At 37.4% G+C, this 17,080-nt stretch overlaps 1 protein-coding gene across 2 annotated transcripts in view; it reads left to right on the top strand.

Annotated features, from left to right (window-relative positions):
• Positions 1-353: 353 nt before the first annotated feature.
• The window catches only part of LOC133765709 (transmembrane protease serine 11E-like), a 52,612-nt gene continuing 35,885 nt past the window's right edge, over positions 354-17,080 (top strand). The window contains exons 1-2 of one of the 2 annotated variants that reach the window (XM_062199250.1): positions 354-427; positions 3,225-3,323. In XM_062199250.1, the coding sequence (XP_062055234.1) occupies positions 414-427; positions 3,225-3,323 (113 nt within the window). In that variant the 5' untranslated portion in view covers positions 354-413. Of the gene's footprint in view, positions 428-3,134; positions 3,324-17,080 lie in introns of both variants that reach the window. The other variant, XM_062199251.1, reaches the window with a different exon arrangement.

Genomic DNA, 17,080 nt, shown 5'->3' on the forward strand with positions numbered 1-17,080 from the left:
AAAAACATAATCTAGGTGTAACTTTAAATCTAGGTGTAACTTTTAAGACTTCCATAAATTAATCACATTATTATAGGTATCCAGGTATTATCAAGCACAAAATAACTTGGTACGAGCTAGGGGATATTCAAACTACGATAAAAATCATCCATGACTAGCCACACTGGCACTGTACTTTTATAGCTTACAGCCATTAGATGCTTCCTTGCTATAAAATTGCCAAGTGTGGGAAGGACTATGTAATAATTTGTTGGCTGATAAAAATGCCTGTGGTCAAGTTGCTATTTTACTTGTTACGCAACATGGCATATCTACTGTGGGATTCCAAGAGACTCAAGTTCACAAGCATGTTGCTCTTGACTCTGCTTCCACCAGAGCACAGAACGGCACAGAGGAGACAGACCAATTGATTCATGCACAGAGAATGGTAACTCTGTAAATTTTTTATTCATACCACAATTTAGGAGAAAAGCTTTGCAGAATAAAATTTATGATTTCAGCAATAAAGCAAAGCAGAAAATAAATATTTGAAGGGAAAACTTTTGCTCTCAGATCCTTTTTTTACTCTTAAAGATCAATTAATTTTGAAATTATTTACTTTGCTGTTGGACACTACAAGGAAAACTATCAATTTAACAACCTTGTTAACTTCTCCACTCAATGAAGAATTTAGAGTCTAATGTTCATTGCTACTTATTCCCAGGTCACTCTTCAAATTTCTATTAAAATGCGAGCAATATCTGGAAAGTAGGTGACATACACTGTAATGCTCTTTGAGTGACCTAATCAAAGGCCATCAGTACGGGAAAGAAAGACATACTTATGATTATCTTTTAATGTCTTTGGACTGGTGTCCTCTTATCCTGTATAAACATATCCTTAATCTCTGGTTTTCTGGTTTTCTATTAATTTTACTTTACTAATAAGATTTGTAAAAAATTCATGAAAGCCCTCTCATTTTTAAAAATCATTTTGTCTTTTTTAAATAATAGAGAAAAATACAAAGATGGTTCAATGAGCACCCAGAGATTTAACAAGTTTTAAAATTAGCTCTCTCTGAGGCCAGAGTCCTTAATGTGTTGTCTAATGTGAAGTGATGCTATAACTAGTACTAAAATAGCATTTTTACACTTTGTGTTTCTGTGTGGGTGCAAACTGATGAAATCTTTACTTAGTATATACTGAATCGATCTTCTGTATATAAAGATAATTGAAAATGAAAAAAAAAAACCGGGTGTTAAATTGGAAATTGCATAGAAAATTAATTAATTTTTTAAAAATATCATGTAGGATCTCTGTCTTTAATGTGCTGTACACTGTTATTTAATGCTATAACTAGTAGTCCAACAGTATTTTTTCACTTTGTGTTGCTATGTGGGGGCAAACTGTTGAAATCTTTACTAACATATACTAAACTGATCTTCTGTATATAAAGAGAATTGAAAATGAATCTTGATGTGAATGGAAGGGGAGAGGGAGCGGGAAAGGGGAGGGTTGCGGGTGGGAGGGAAGTTATAGGGGTGGGGAATCCATTGTAATCCATAAGCTGTACTTTGGAAATTTATATTCATTAAATAAAAGTTAAAAAAAATTAACTAACTGCTAAAAAAAAATTAGCTCTCTTATTTTCCTCATCTATATTTCTAAGTATGCATAAGTGTTGGTGTTTGGGACTCTAGGTCTATACAAAGAATTTATTTGAATTTGGAATATCAATTTTGTGAGAAAAAAAAGTAATGCTATTTTATTAAAGTGAATTTAGCAAACCTTGGTTTAAACTGACACTGAAGAGGAATTTGTTTTTCTTTAAAAGTAAGTTCAATAAATATTTTCATAAAGTATGAGTGTAAAGTAGAATATACTATTATTAAGCCATATTAACATTCTTTTTTGCAGATCTCGTGGCTTACGGGCTATATACAAAGAACAGAAGTTCATAACCCAGAAGCGTTTACTGCATTATTATTGCCTTTTACTTTTTGTCTAAATAGTGCTATTCAACTAGGTAGACAGAAACCTAACACCATATAACACATAAGTTTAAATAGCATGATATACATATTACTGTTCAGTGTTAAGTAATCTCCTGAATAAAACGGGTATGTATCTCTATCCCCAAGTATGTTCCAACAAAGAGTTTTCTTGTGTTACTGCTACAGAGTGATTCCAATCCTTGGCAGCCTAATTCCACACTTCATCAGGAATCCCAGCTTCTTTATCTGTTTTGGCAAGCCATTGGCTAAATGAATGTGTAGTGGTGTTAAACAATATTTGCTTAGTTTCCTTATGGTGATGTCTAAGGCTGATCACACACACACTCTTTCTTCCCCGATCCGTCCCTCCTTCTTATATATATATTTGGGAGTTTGTATATGCTGGGAATATGGTTCTTAACTGTTAAGAATGCATAGCTCAGTGGAGTTGTGATACAAAATCACATTTTGTAGTGTATGAGGTAAGTGTTATTAAAACATGAGAACACAAAGGAAAAACTCCTTATCTGGTTTAAGCAGATTAGGCAAGACAATTTAAGGATTTTACTTGACACAAATGCACAGATGTTTGCATATGGTGTGTAAAGACACATTTTAAAAAAATATATTATTTACTTTCCAGAAATGAAATAGTAGTAACTCTGTCATTTAGTTGCCTGTTTCCAGTAAAATTGGAGATTAATATTTGTAAACTTCTTGAGAAGTTGTTTTCTAAGAACAAAGATCCACATAAGCTTAACATATTAATGCTTTTTAAATCTCTAATGTATTTTCAACAGTTGACTTAGCTAATACCAAACAAAAACTTTCATTATATGGATGACAGAGTGGAAAATGTGTCTGATTAGTTTTTGAAATAGAAGTGTTAGTTTTGCTTTGGTGGTTCATTAACTATGTGATTTTTGACCAAGCCATTTCATATAATTGTATCTCAGTTTCTTCATCAAAACATGGGAAGGGTGAGCAAGATGGTTCTAAAATTTCCTTGTAGATTTATGTGCCTGACTTTTCTAAAAATTCTGGTTTATGCTAATACCTTTTTATTATCTTAAGACAACAGCCTTTAAGTTTCCACTCCTAGAAAGTGCTTATAAATTATTTTTGTCTGGCTCTCTATAAAATTTGTCTTTGTCTCACTAGTCACACAACCAGTCGCTACCTCACTAGCCAGGACCCGTCAGACTGGTTCTACTTAGATGATCGGTGACTTCTTTCTTCACCCCAATCCAGCCCACAAGAAGCTGGATGCACTGACAGAGCTGCAGGCGCACACTTGACTGCCAACCTCTGTGTCCACAGGACTCCTCCTTGCTGGTCAGCGATGTATCGGTGAGTTCCCTTTTCCTTTGTGTCTCTGGGTAACTTGTTTAAAATGACATACAGCATGTCAAGGGACATGTGGACCTCCAGTTCAGTATTATCAATATAGAACATACTTTTGAGATTTTACCTGAATTTTGTCAAGAAACAAATTTCTGTTCTTGCTATGTTAGTGGCCTCCATCCTCTCTTGTGCTATAACATAGTGTTTTCCTATGTTCTTGAAGGAGCCCACAGGATGTAAAGGTACGTAGCGTTTGACAACTGTCTTTTGGTTTTCTTATTTGTCTCAAGTAGAATATAATGTGTTTCCAGCTTAGATTTTATTTTCCTTAATGAAAATAAAATAATTCTATAAGGCACTCATGACAGAAAAATTAATCTAAAATCATTTCTGTAAGCAAATAGTCTGAAATTTAAAAATTATGGATGTCTTGAAAGAATAGAAACAGTTTAATACAATAATAGAGGTAAATTTTAATAGTCAGGTTTTAAAAATAACTGCATTTAGGCACCTGATCATGATAAACTTCTATAATAGATAAATCATAATTATTTTGAAGTTGTTTTGTTTCAAAACGTTCAAAGTTAACCAGTTATAAGATTTTTAGTGTATCAGTTGAGACACTGAAAATAATTTTATTTTCAAAATTTATTGTCTCTGATTCACATATTGGCATATTGTTTTTATTTTATTATTGAGGAAAAAGTTTGAAAAACGTTAAACTTTCAAAAGAATCTCTGACTTTTGTTTAATATGGAAAAGCAGCCTTGATAGAAAGTTCTACATTGTGTCAGAAGTTTAATACTCTTTTAAACATGGTAATGAAGTAATTATAAGCCACAAACATTACAAATTTTTTAGACTTCTGGAGGCTCCTTGTCTTTTAATGAATATTGCCCTATAACCTATAAGAGTTTTGTATCCTAACTTTTCTCTCATTACATCTGAGAATATTACTATAGAAAATAGCACTTGAAGAAACCTTCTCCCAAACTTATCATAATAAAAAGATTCCAGGCCTTGTCTGTGCTAGATCGAGTAAGAAATTTAATAGCAAATGTATAGAGACAATATAATATAGGGATATTGGAGTGAATTTTTTTCTGAGAGTAATCCCTAGTTTGAAGGCAATGTGCTGATTTTTAAAATTCCTAATTCAGAATACATGGACGTTCTCTCTCAAGGAAGAAACCATGAACCAAAGCCAAACCAAGCAACCAATGAAAACATCTTCCTGACTTGCAGGTTGTAGGGAAGATGGAGCATGTCTGTGTCCAAAGTGGGCTTCTGTGTGATGAGTTGCTGAAAGACAGGCTAGAGCGGGAAGGGGCCACGTTTACTGTGCGTCTTTGCTGGAGTAAGTGTGCCCACAGGGAAACTGAAGAGAGGTATAACTGACATTCTGGAATGTAAGTTACAAAATTTAGTTGTTTTTTTTTTAATTTTTTGACAGGCAGAGTGGACAGTGAGAGAGAGAGATAGAGAGAAAGGTCTTCCTTTTTGCCGTTGGTTCACTCTCCAATGGCCGCCACGGCCAGTGCGTTGCAGCCGGCGCACCGCGCTGATCTGATGGCAGGAGCCAGGTGCTTCTCCTGGTCTCCCATGGGGTGCAGGGCTCAAACACTTGGGCCATCCTCCACTGCACTCCCTGGCCACAGCAGAGAGCTGGCCTGGAAGAGGGGCAACCGGGACAGGATCGGTGCCCCGACCGGGACTAGAACCCGGTGTGCCGGCGCCGCAGGCGGAGGATTAGCCTAGTGAGCCACGGCGCCGGCCACAAAATTTAGTTTTAAAGACGTTGGCTTGCAACTGAGAAATCATTTAAGAAACAGATGGGAACTTTTATTCAGCAGCACAGTTCTTTCTCTTCAGCCAAATTTCTGATAGCTCCTCCTTTATTCCACCTGACTGTAAATCATATTTGTAAGAGTTTAAGGATAGAAAAACAAAATCTGGACCGGGTGAACATTATTCCTCGTATGTTGCTGTTTTCCAGAAACACCTGTTCTATGCTATTTTTTTTGAGCATAAAGAAATCAAAACATGAATTTTGTTAACACACACATATATACATACACAGAGCAGAAGGTTAAATAAAACTTTATCAGGAATAAGTTAATAGGGAAACAAAAAATATATTTGTTAAATATATTCACTGGCAGTGGGAATATATAGTCATAATTAACAAAAACCCCTGAGAAGAATTAAAGCTAAAAATACTAGATTTATAGGAACTAATATCTACGTAGAAAAGGGTTTTTGGTGCAACAGTCAAGATCCCATATTGGCATGCCTGGCTCAATTACGCTGTTCCATGTCTGATCCAGCTTCCCTGGGAGGCAGCAGATGATGGTTCAAGTACTTAGGCCCTGCCACCTATGTGGGGCGCTGGATTGAGCACCAGTCTCCTGGGCTAGCCCTGGCTGTTGCTGGCATTAAAGGAATGGGCCAGAGGATTAGAGATCCCCTTCTGTCTCTCTGACTGCCTACCTTTCAAATAAAGTGAACATGAATTTGGAAAATTATTAAATCTTTAAAAATATTTATATATACTTAAATAGATGAAGGTTAAAATGAATAATATTCAAATGAAACAAAATGCATAACCTTAATTTTCACTAAATTAAGAACTGTCTCTCACAGTGTAGTCCATGGACCCCTTGTATTATAATTAATGAGTGCTTACTAAAAATATAGAAGTCCAACTCCCATCCCAGGAATTCTAATAGATCTCTGTTTGAAACATGGGAATCATATTTTTTAAAGTTTACATGAGATCATCGTTTTTCACTCTAGCATTTGAGAAGAATCAACACAGTGTAAAGATACAAAAAAACTGGGGTCAGCATTTGGTGCAGTGGTTAAGACACTGCTTGGGATTGCTGCATCCCAAACCACAGTGCTTGACTCAAGCCTCGCCTCCTTCGCTTCTGATCCTTCCTGCTATATGCACCCTAGAAAGCAGCAGGTGTTGGCTCAAGTCACTTGGGTCTCTACCACTCGTGTGGGAGATCTGGACTGGGTTCTGTGCTCTTGGCTTTGGCCTGGCTTCTGGGGGATTTTGGGGAAGTAAACCAACAGAGAGATTTCTTTCCGTTCTCTCTCTCTGTCTTGCAAATAAAATGAAAATAAATAAATAAAACTAAAAAAGAGAGGAAGTTCTAAGACTAAAACAATCTAAACACTAATGTCATGTATTCAGAGAAGTAGCCCTGTTTTATTTAAATTGCTGTAATTATATCTTATTGGGAGGTGCTCTCTCCCTAGTAACCTTTCCCTCCTTAGTCTTTTCCCTCCAAGGGAGGAGGCTTCTCATTTATGCAATGTAGTGATGATTAAGAGGAGAGAATAATCTCAGAGTGTTTGGGCAACTAAAGGAAAGACAGACATTAGTGGGTAGCTCATGTCAAATGGGAGGGATGATTTGAACTTTAAAATTCTGGTTCATAGGAAAAGCCTTGTGACAAACTAACCTGAACTTAGTCAATAGTTAGCTGAGGGATACTTCTTCAAGGCAGAGGCCCAGAGCTGCTTCCTGTTCATGCTCCAATGCTTACTTCTCTGCCATGTAAGAGCAAACATTTTAGTGAGTTCTCATTGCCCACCAAGTTCTTTGGGAGGAAATTGAGTACCTACTATAGGGTGTGTGTTTAAATCTTGCTGTTACTTTGAGAAATGGTTATTATTATTACTGCTTTTAAAAGATGAAGAAACTGTGGACTAGAATGTCCAGGAATGGCAAATGTTGAACCTCAAATCTGACCTTGGTTTCTCTGGCTCTAAAATATACATTGTTTTCCTGGAAAACACTGTCTACCATGTGTGGAAAGTAAAAAGTAAAGTTTATGTACTACCAGAGAAGTGGAAAACATAAATACACACATATACTACAAAGAGAAAATGTGAGTGTATAAACAGAGAAAAAGCTAGTATAAAGTTAAGCTTGAACTCATGCACATGTATGGTGAGGAAGAAGGGTAGATATATAATTTTTCTTTCATCCACAGATTTTATTTATTTATTTATTTTTGACAGGCAGAGTGGACAGTGAGAGAGAGAGAGACAGAGAGAAAGGTCTTCCTTTTTCATTGGTTCACCCCTCAATGGCCGCTGTGGCCGGCGCACCGCGCTGATCCAAAGGCAGGAGCCAGGTGCTTCTCCTGGTCTCCTATGCAGGTGCAGGGCCCAAGCACTTGGGCCACCCTCCACTGCACTCCCGGGCCACAGCACAGAGCTGGACTGGAAGAGGAGCAACCGGGACAGAATCCGGCACCCCAACCAGGACTAGAACCCGGTGTGCTGGCGCCGCAGGCAGAGGATTAGCCAAGTGAGCAGCGGCTCCAGCCCATCCATAGATTATTAAGATATTTTAAACATTGTACTGTCTTCCCTTGTCTAGTTTTCTTAAAAATTTTTATTTAAGCAAGATAACATGATCTAATTTTTTCACACCATCTCAAAGCTGATCAGTAACTGAACTATAGCACCATCACTTTCTATAAAGGATTGCATTTGCTGTATGATGAAAATTAAGTTCTTCATAGTGTAGACTTTTTTGGAACTAATTCATTCATCTGTAATGACTGTCATTGTCTAATGGACTTTTGTATTCTGGGATTGTTGTTTGTTTTCTTCTAAAAGTGTGCCATTTCTTCAACATAAAGAATAAATAGAAATATTCAGGAGAAAATAGCATGACCATTTCCCTCAATATCAGCACTGAGATTTGGAAGCACGGCTATGGCTTTACGCACTTAGGAAAGGGTAGGTTGAGCATTTGTGGACCAGTTCTTATGAGCTGAGATATGAGCATATGGGTTTTCTGGCCTGTGTCATGGCTCTGTCAGGATTAGGGTTGAGAGAAACTGCACTACAAAGTACTTCAAACCCACTTCCTTGGACTTACTCTTATAGAGGACAGTGGATGAGAATTGTAAAGAATACTCTTTCAGGCTGGCGCCGCGGCTCAATAGGCTAATCCTCCGCCTGCGGCGCCGGCACACGGGGTTCTAGTCCCGGTCGGGGCGCCAGATTCTGTCCTGGTTGCCCCTCTTCCAGGCCAGCTCTCTGCTATGGCCCAGAAGTGCAGTGAAGGATGGCCCAGGTGCTTGGGCCCTGCACCCCATGGGAGACCAGGATAAACACCTGGCTCCTGCTTTCGGATCAGCGCGGTGCGCCGGCTGCAGCGCACTGGCCGTGGCGGCCATTGGAGGGTGAACCAACGGCGAAGGAAAACCTTTCTCTCTGTCTCTCTCTCTCATTGTCCACTCTGCCTGTAAAAAAAAAAAAAAAAAAAAAAAAGAATACTCTTTCAGATTCATGCATAATTTAATAGGTTTTGAAATGAGTGGATTAAAATATTAAAAGGTTGAGAAACAAAAAATGTGCTTTAACGTCATGTGAGAAATTGCAAACCCAATCATCTCCCAGGTACATATGTGGCTTATGTGGGTAAGCAATTTGTGAGATTTTTAGAATAGTAATTATTTTTTTTAAATTTATTTGACAGATAGAGTTAGACAGTGAGAGAGAGAAACAAAGAAAAATGTCTTCTTTCCATTGGTTCACCCCCCAAATGGCCACTACAGCCGGAGCTACACTGATCTGAAGTCAGGAGCCAGGTGCTTCTTCCTGGACTCCCATGTGGGTGCAGGAGCCCAAGCACTTGGGCCATCCTCCACTACCTTCCCAGGCCGCAGCAGAGAGTTGGACGGGAAGAGGAGCAACCAGGACTAGAACCTGGCGCCTACATGGGCTGCTGGTGCTGCAGGCAGAGGATAAACCAAGTGAGCCATAGCACCGGCCCCTAGAATAGTAATTCTAAGGTGACAGAACTAGTCTTCGGAAAATCTAAAGTACCATACAGGTATCATTAAATTCTAGCTTACAAACTTTCGTCTAAAGACGTAAGATGATATCTGTTTTTTGAAGTTGCAGAAACAGTGAAGAATTTAGCACTTAAGTTGAACTGTGAGTTAATACAGAATAAAACAATAATTTATATCATTTGCTTCAAATGTACTATGTGCCAACCACCAACCAAAAATATAATATGCATTTAATTTTCATATCATCCCATATGTTTTACAGATGAGGAAACTGAGACTCAGAAAAGTAACATTTGCGTAGGGTTGTAATAAATGAAAGAACAAAGAATTAGCCCAGGTCTATACTCTCCGTACAATGTCTAGGTGGTTCTTCCACTACTCTGATTAACCCTTTTATTGCATTAAAAGAGATGAAATTTATATTTTCACTGAAAATGCTATTATTCAATAGATAATCTTTGGAATATACCTTGAGGCTGGAGACAAACAGTGTTGCTATTTGCAATATACAAAATAAGGGAAGAAAATAAAGATAGATAATTTGCATTTAGTCACAGAAATAGGTGAATCACTCAGTACTAGAGATAGAATCTTTCTTGTTAGTTCACATATATAATGAGTCCAACATAGTGAAGTAGAGTTAAATTATAGGTGGCCACACCACCCAACAAATATTGCTATCATTATGTGAACTTATGTATGTGTCCCCTTCTTAATTAATAAAGATTTTATGTATACTTATTTTGTATAATTTTTTGAATATATGTATATTGTGAAATTGCTAAATTGAGATAATTGGTATATTAATTACCTCAAATATCATTCTTTCTTGATGAGAGCACTTAAAATTTACTCTCAGCATTTTTCAAGAATATAATACTTTGTTATCAGATATAGTTTTTATGTTGTATAATCTCTTTGATTTATTTACCCTATTTAACTGAAATTATATTTTGAAATCAATTGTTGATTGTTATTGTCAGGTCACAGTGAGTAAAATTAAGAACAAGTATATACAACAGGAATAATAATATCTCAATTATATATATATATGTATATTTCTTACTTGGTGTTTAGCATCAATCCTGTGAGACAGATAATTTTAATATTACCTTGACTTTGCAGAAAGGAATACCAAAGATTAGAAAGACAGAGACTTCACATTTCTGAGTAAGTGATTGGTGGAGTTGGAGCTTCAGTACATGTATTCTGACAACAGCCCTGTGCTTGTTCATCTTCCCTGCTGCTTCTATCTATCATGTCGTGATCCCTCAAAACACAGAAACTGTCTTGGTTTGGCAGAGCTAATTTTCCTTGACTTTCAAGCTATTAGCTTACTTTTGGTGTCTCAATTTTCCTAATCCAGAAAATACCAAAAATAATAAATGAATTCATCGAAAATATTTCAAATGCAAGCCAGTATGAAGCACCTGGGCACCTATTAATAGATTCAACAACAATGCTAGATTGAATTATTCATATGGTGATTCCTACAGATATTTTTTTTCAAGTAGCGATGCGTTTAAACAAATATCAAGAATTCTGTTGTTAAGGAAAAAAAAAAAAACCCAAATGGTTGCTAAGGGCTCCTAGGAGTCTTTTCCATAGACATGCGGGGTTAGAGGATGAGAGATACATCTGATTGTGATGAACAGTAGGCAGATGCTATGTGAGTATGAAGTAGATGCAAGTGAGCAGAGCTGTAGTTACAGGTCTTATAGCTGTCAACAAATTGATATGGCTTAAAGCCATTGGTACACTAAAATATTTAGATGCTTTGGATCAAATAATACTTGTCTTATCATTTTTCTGGTATTTGCACAGAATATCCTACCTGATTCTAATAGGAGCCTGAGCATTCTTTGTTACATGTTATTAAAATGCCAAAGTATAATTAAGTTAAGCTGAATATATAATGATCGCCTTCACAGATCTTGTGTTCCTTCCAGAAAATGAGACTCACTACTCACAGATACTAGAGGTCAATATTTGGGGCAAGAAATTAATTAATCAAGAAAATTCATTTTTTTGACCCAATTAAATAAACATTGAGAGGAACCACATATTTTTCCATTGGCCTCCACTGCTAAATTAATTCAGATATAATTTCATTATTTACAGGAATTTGTAGATTATTTTTAGGATTTTCAGTGTATGGCTTGCAGCACTTGCCAGACTGTGACCTGGGGGATACCACAGAGTCTTAGCATATTTTCCTACTGGCACAATCCAATTTTGCAGGCCATCAAGCTCTGGAGATTTTAAAACTAGTTTAGGATTCTTGGCAAAAAAGTATGACTTCCTTATAAGTAGAATACTTGCATTATCTCAAATGATTTGTGGTACCCTAATTTCACTACAAATTATCCCAAATTATCTGACATTGTTGTCTACAGAAAGATAATACGTTTGAAAAATTATGAGAGAGTTGCTTATTTATAAATGCTGAACTTCAATTCTAATAATATTAAGCATTTCTGCATTATTTGAGGCTTGAAACATTAGTTTTGGTGGAAATTAAAAAGCATTATCCATAATATCCATTATTTTTAACAAATGAAGAAAATGAGAACACACAACATCATACAAGTCGGGGGGTATGCTAGAACTTGTACACCTTTTAATATGTTCTTAGGTTTCTCATCTGCTTGATCTAAGAAGCATGTCACTAATCTTCCATTTCAGAGCTACTTCCACTCTGCCAACTCACATAGGAACCATCTAAACAGTCACAAGAAAGATTTGGTAGGATGACAGATAATATTAAAAAAAAGTTTCCGAGAGTTTGAAGCTCTACATTAATAGTCCCCAGAGTGTCTCTAGCTCAGGTTTCACAATTAATTTTCTTCTTATACATAGCAGAACACTACCTGCTCATTCTCATTTTCCTTCCATATTTTAGGCATGTACAATTCCCTTCACTGGATGCCATGACTTACCTGGTTTAGTTAGCTCTGGGAAACTGCTTGTCAGGATCATTTATTATCTTGAATTGAAAAGCATTTGAGGAAAAAAGTTACTATATTACTGGAGCTAACACTTAACAATAACTCAGTTTATAAGTCTATAAACCCATATCTAATTGCTTAATAATATCTTTAAATGTTCTGTGCCCCACCTATCTGTAATTATAAATTTCTGGAGGTCAGGTAAAGTGTCAACCTAAATATTAATTTGTAAGTTTGTAGTAACCTTTGCTATACTATATCTGATTGGGAACTTAATAAAGACTTTAAAGATAACACAATGGAGATAGGAGACATTCTTTACTGTTGAGTTGCTACCCATGTTTATATAATGCACCTATCTAACAAGATATGATGTTAAAGCAGGTGGGAGGAGACATACTATCACATGAATTTTAGGGGTGGTTAAATATAGGAATGGTTTAAACTATGGGTGTCTCCTAAAGTTAACAATTAATAGATGGTAGGATTTCCTGTCACTCTTGATATTTATTAAGAGCTTACTGTTATACCAAGTAATGTGATATTTTTAAAGTCCAGTTTTATGCCCACTTTTCCTATAATCTTTAGATTTTTACAATGGGTAATTGTCTTCTACAGGAATTTTGAAAGTAATTAAGGAAGTGTCACAGGAGTGTGTTGTCTGAATGATTTCGCACAGCCACACCACTCCAAATCATTTTTACTCAGTACTTACTGATGCTGTTAGCCAATACTGAGGGATATACTAAGAGTCTAAAAACTAATTTCTGTTTCTGTGCTAAGAATATTGCAGAGAATAGAATCCATTACACTGCAAAGTACTATTTTTATGAGGACCTAAAATAATTGTGTTGTTGTTGAACCATTACACTGCTTTTACCTTGTGAATACCATAAAGAAGGTGTTCATTTACTTTTTGTTTTTGTGTAGGGCTTTTTTTTCCCCACAGTTTTGTTTGTTTTGCAGTTGGCTGCTGGAGAGCTACCAATTTTGTGGCCTGACTTAAGGAAATTATGACTTATAGGACTATTCTAATCTTATGTTTTAACATATTTTGCTTTGCTTTTGCATTCCTAAATTTAACACTATACACACATGCACACTCATATGCAATACAAGTGTATGAATGTGTGTGTGTGTGTGTATGCATAAAAGCTTCCCTAACTCAGTCTGGTATAATGTGTGATATAAATAAAAACATTTGTAATAATAACAATGACTTTCCCATCATTTGTCTTAGTAAGATAACATGGAAATTGTTGTCTGGTAATTATACTACTACCGTGTTATAATTGTAACTTCTCTGTGATAACTGTCTATAATTACCATAGCAGGGAATGTAGACATTCTAATTCAGTTCTAGAGCCTGGCTGATGCTGTTAGATATTTTGTAGATGTGCTTTTTTTTTTAATCGATGAAAAGAATAGAAATATGTTATTTGCAATTGTTCAAGAATTTTTACTTCTTTGAAACAGCAATAAAAATATGACTATATACACATATACAATATTTTTTTCTAAGCTGCATATTTTTATAACCTGATTTAAAAAGTATGAGAAAGATTGACTGTCTCACCAATGCCTGCTGCTATAAGCTGTCCTCAAAGTAAAATGCTTTTGAAATATTTGTGTGGTTAGGACCAGTGGGCACAGTCCTATGAGTTAAATTTCTGTTCAATAAAACAAATACTGAATGTTCACTAATTGACCTTTTGAATCTTAACCACTGGCAAGATATTTTCAATATCATAAGCTACTATACTATTACTTCATTCTGGTATCTTTCTTCATGCTTTTGTTTTGGTATTGTAATATGTAGATACCTCAAATAATATGAAAGTTCTCAAAATTCATGAAGAATGCATAGAATGAAAAAAAACTGTGAGAGAATTTTAAACTTTTTCTCATCAAAACATCTTTTTAAAACTTTTTTATTTTCATTTATTTATTTTTTAAGATTTATTTTTTTAACTTTTATTTAATGAATATAAATTTCCAAAGTACAGTTTACGGATTACAATGGCTTCCCCCCCATAACTTCCCTCCCACCCGCAACCCTCCCCTTGCCCGCTCCCTCTCCCTTTCCATTCACATCAAGATTCATTTTCAACTCTCTTTATATACAGAAGGTCAGTTTAGTATATATTAAGTAAAGATTTCAACGGTTTGCCCCCACATAGCAACACAAAGTGAAAAAATACTGTTGGAGTACTAGTTATAGCATTAAATAACAGTTAAGATTTATTTATTTATTTGAAAGGCAGCATTATAGAGAGAGAAAAAGAGAGACAGAAAGAGAGAGAGATCTTCCATCTACTTATTCACTCCCAAATTACCACACATCCAGGGCTGGACTGGGCTAAAGCCAGGAGCCCCTATTTTCACTTATTTCAAAGGCAGAGAAAAAGAGAGGGGGAGAGAGAGAGATCATTAATCTGCTGGTTCAGTCACCAAATGCCCACAACAGCAGAGGCTGGGCAAGGGAGAAACCAGTAGCCTGGAACTCAATCCAGATCTCCCACATGGGTGTCAGGGACCAGAGTACTAGAGCCATCATTTGCAGCTTTACAGGGTGTGCATTAGCAGGAAGCTGGATGGGAAGGGGAGCAAGAGTTTGAGCCTTGGACTTCAGTATGAGATACAGGTATCCCAAGTGGTATCTTAACCGCTGTGCCAAATGCTTGCCCTACTTTACCTTTTAATTTCATTTTCCTGCAACATTTTGCACTATGTTGATATGTGTTTCCTGAAATTAATGTGTCCTTATTTGGATTTGTCACATCTTTTACCAAAACACTTTTATAATAGAGACACAGAACACAGAGTTAGAAAACAATGTGCTTTTTTTTTTTTTTTTTTTTTTTTTTTTTTTAGTTTTTGACAGGCAGAGTGGACACAGAGAGAGAGAAAGGTCTTCCTTTTCCATTGGTTCACCACCCCCCCAATGGCCACTGTGGCTGGCGCACCGTGCTGATCCAAAGGCAGGGGCCAGGTGTTTCTCCTGGTCTCCCATGCGGGTGCAGGGCCCAAGCACTTGGGCCATCCTCCACTGCCCTCCTGGGCCACAGCACAGAGCTGACAGGAAGAGGAGCAGAGTCCGACGCCCTAACCGGGACTAGGACCTGGGGTGCCAGCGCCGCAGGCAGAGGATTAGCCTAGTGGGCCGCGGCGCCGGCCACCATGTGCTTTAAATACAGGTTAAATAGGAATAGTAACCTGATATCTTATTACATGAAAAGCTTTATTAAATCATGCTTTACTTAACCAGCAATTATTTTTCACTGTGTCTGATTTGTTATTCCTTGTTTCCTAGGACTAAGGTGGATTCTGGAACACAAATTGTGCTACTGATGAATGACTGGTCCAATTTGGTTTTGTCAATTTCATTTTAATTCCTTCTGAAAACATTTCCTGAGCATATGGTCAGAGAATATAAAGTTGTAAGGCCCAGGTCCTAACTCGAAGGAGCTCAAATTTATACCTAAGGAGGAGATTCAGGGGTGAATACACCAGACTTAAGTAGGGAAGTTTTTGAACTGGATTTTAAATAGACACAGGCTTCCATGATGCAGGTGGAAAGTAGACTTTAAGTTATTCTAGATAGGAGGAAACATGAGCAAAAGCAAAGAGCTCTTGGAGAAGAAGAGAAATGCTAGGCTAATACAAATAGCCATGGGGCTTAGTAGTTCAAGCCATTGTCTATTTCACTTCTTGAGAGACAGCTAATGGGAGTAGAGCATGATTCAGACTGGGGAGCCAGACGAGAAACCTGTCATCGAGTTATAGGATAGGTTTTAGTGAGAATTGCCGGAACAAGTTCGGGGCCATGGGATTGGAGACACACTCCATTAGATTTGCCATGAGGCTGAGACTGGAAAATAAAGAGATCATTATAGTTTCACAACATAATCAATGTTGCCTTGTAAGCTATTGCTTAAGTCAGCCATCAGTGAACTACAGCCCAGTGACTGAATCTGGCCTGCCACCTGGTTTAGTGTGGTGCTTATGCTAAAACTGGCCATATCTTTTAAAATGGGTAAAAGCAAATGAAAAGAAAAAAACTTTCATGGCAGCTAAGAATTAAAAAGAAATTTAAATTTCAGCATACAGAAATAAGGTTTTATTGGAACACAGCCATAATCTTTAGATCATGTGTTGCCGCAGTCGCTTTTGTGCATCAGTAGCAGAGTTAAGTAGCTGCAACAATGACACTGTAGCTCAGAAAGCCTGTAAGTGTTATCTAGATCTTTTTATAAAAGCTTGTTAAACCCTGGCTTAAAGAGCTGACGATAATGATTCAGAACTGAAAACATTATAGATGTCATAAACATGTTCCTTCACAACAGCTTTTCTGGACTGCACTGGGGAAGCATGTTACTGGGAGTACCCGTATTGTGTGTGGCCAGGAGAAGGAGTCAAGAGTTTTAGACTCACTATTCCTCACTTCATCGTGGGGGTGCTGTCCTGGGGCTTGTTCTGCCAAACTTTCCTTTATAGCACTGTGGGCCTTGCCTTATCATTTCCCCATGCGTGCGATGAGACTCATCTGCCCTTTTCCTATTATTGTTGATCTTTTTAAGCACTATTCCAAAAATAGCTCATTAGAAAGTGATAGGCCGGCGCCGCAGCTCACTAGGCTAATCCTCTGCCTGCGGCTCCAGCACACTGGGTTCTAGTCCCGGTCGGGGCACCGATCCTGTCCCGGTTGCCCCTCTTCCAGGCCAGCTCTCTGCTGTGGCCAGGGAGTGCAGTGGAGGATGGCCCAAGTGCTTGGGCCCTGCACCCCATGGGAGACCAGGAGAAGCACCTGGCTCCTGCCATCTGATCAGCGCGGTGCACCGGCCGCAGCGCGCCTACCGCGGTGGCCATTGGAGGGTGAACCAACGGCAAAAGGAAGACCTTTCTCTCTGTCTCTCTCTCACTGTCCACTCTGCCTGTCAAAAACTAAAAAAAAAAAAAAAAAAAAAAGAAAGTGATAATAAGGGGT

The sequence above is a fragment of the Lepus europaeus genome, chromosome 8, assembly GCF_033115175.1.
Source record: "Lepus europaeus isolate LE1 chromosome 8, mLepTim1.pri, whole genome shotgun sequence".
In the NCBI taxonomy this organism is placed as follows: Eukaryota; Metazoa; Chordata; class Mammalia; order Lagomorpha; family Leporidae; genus Lepus; species Lepus europaeus.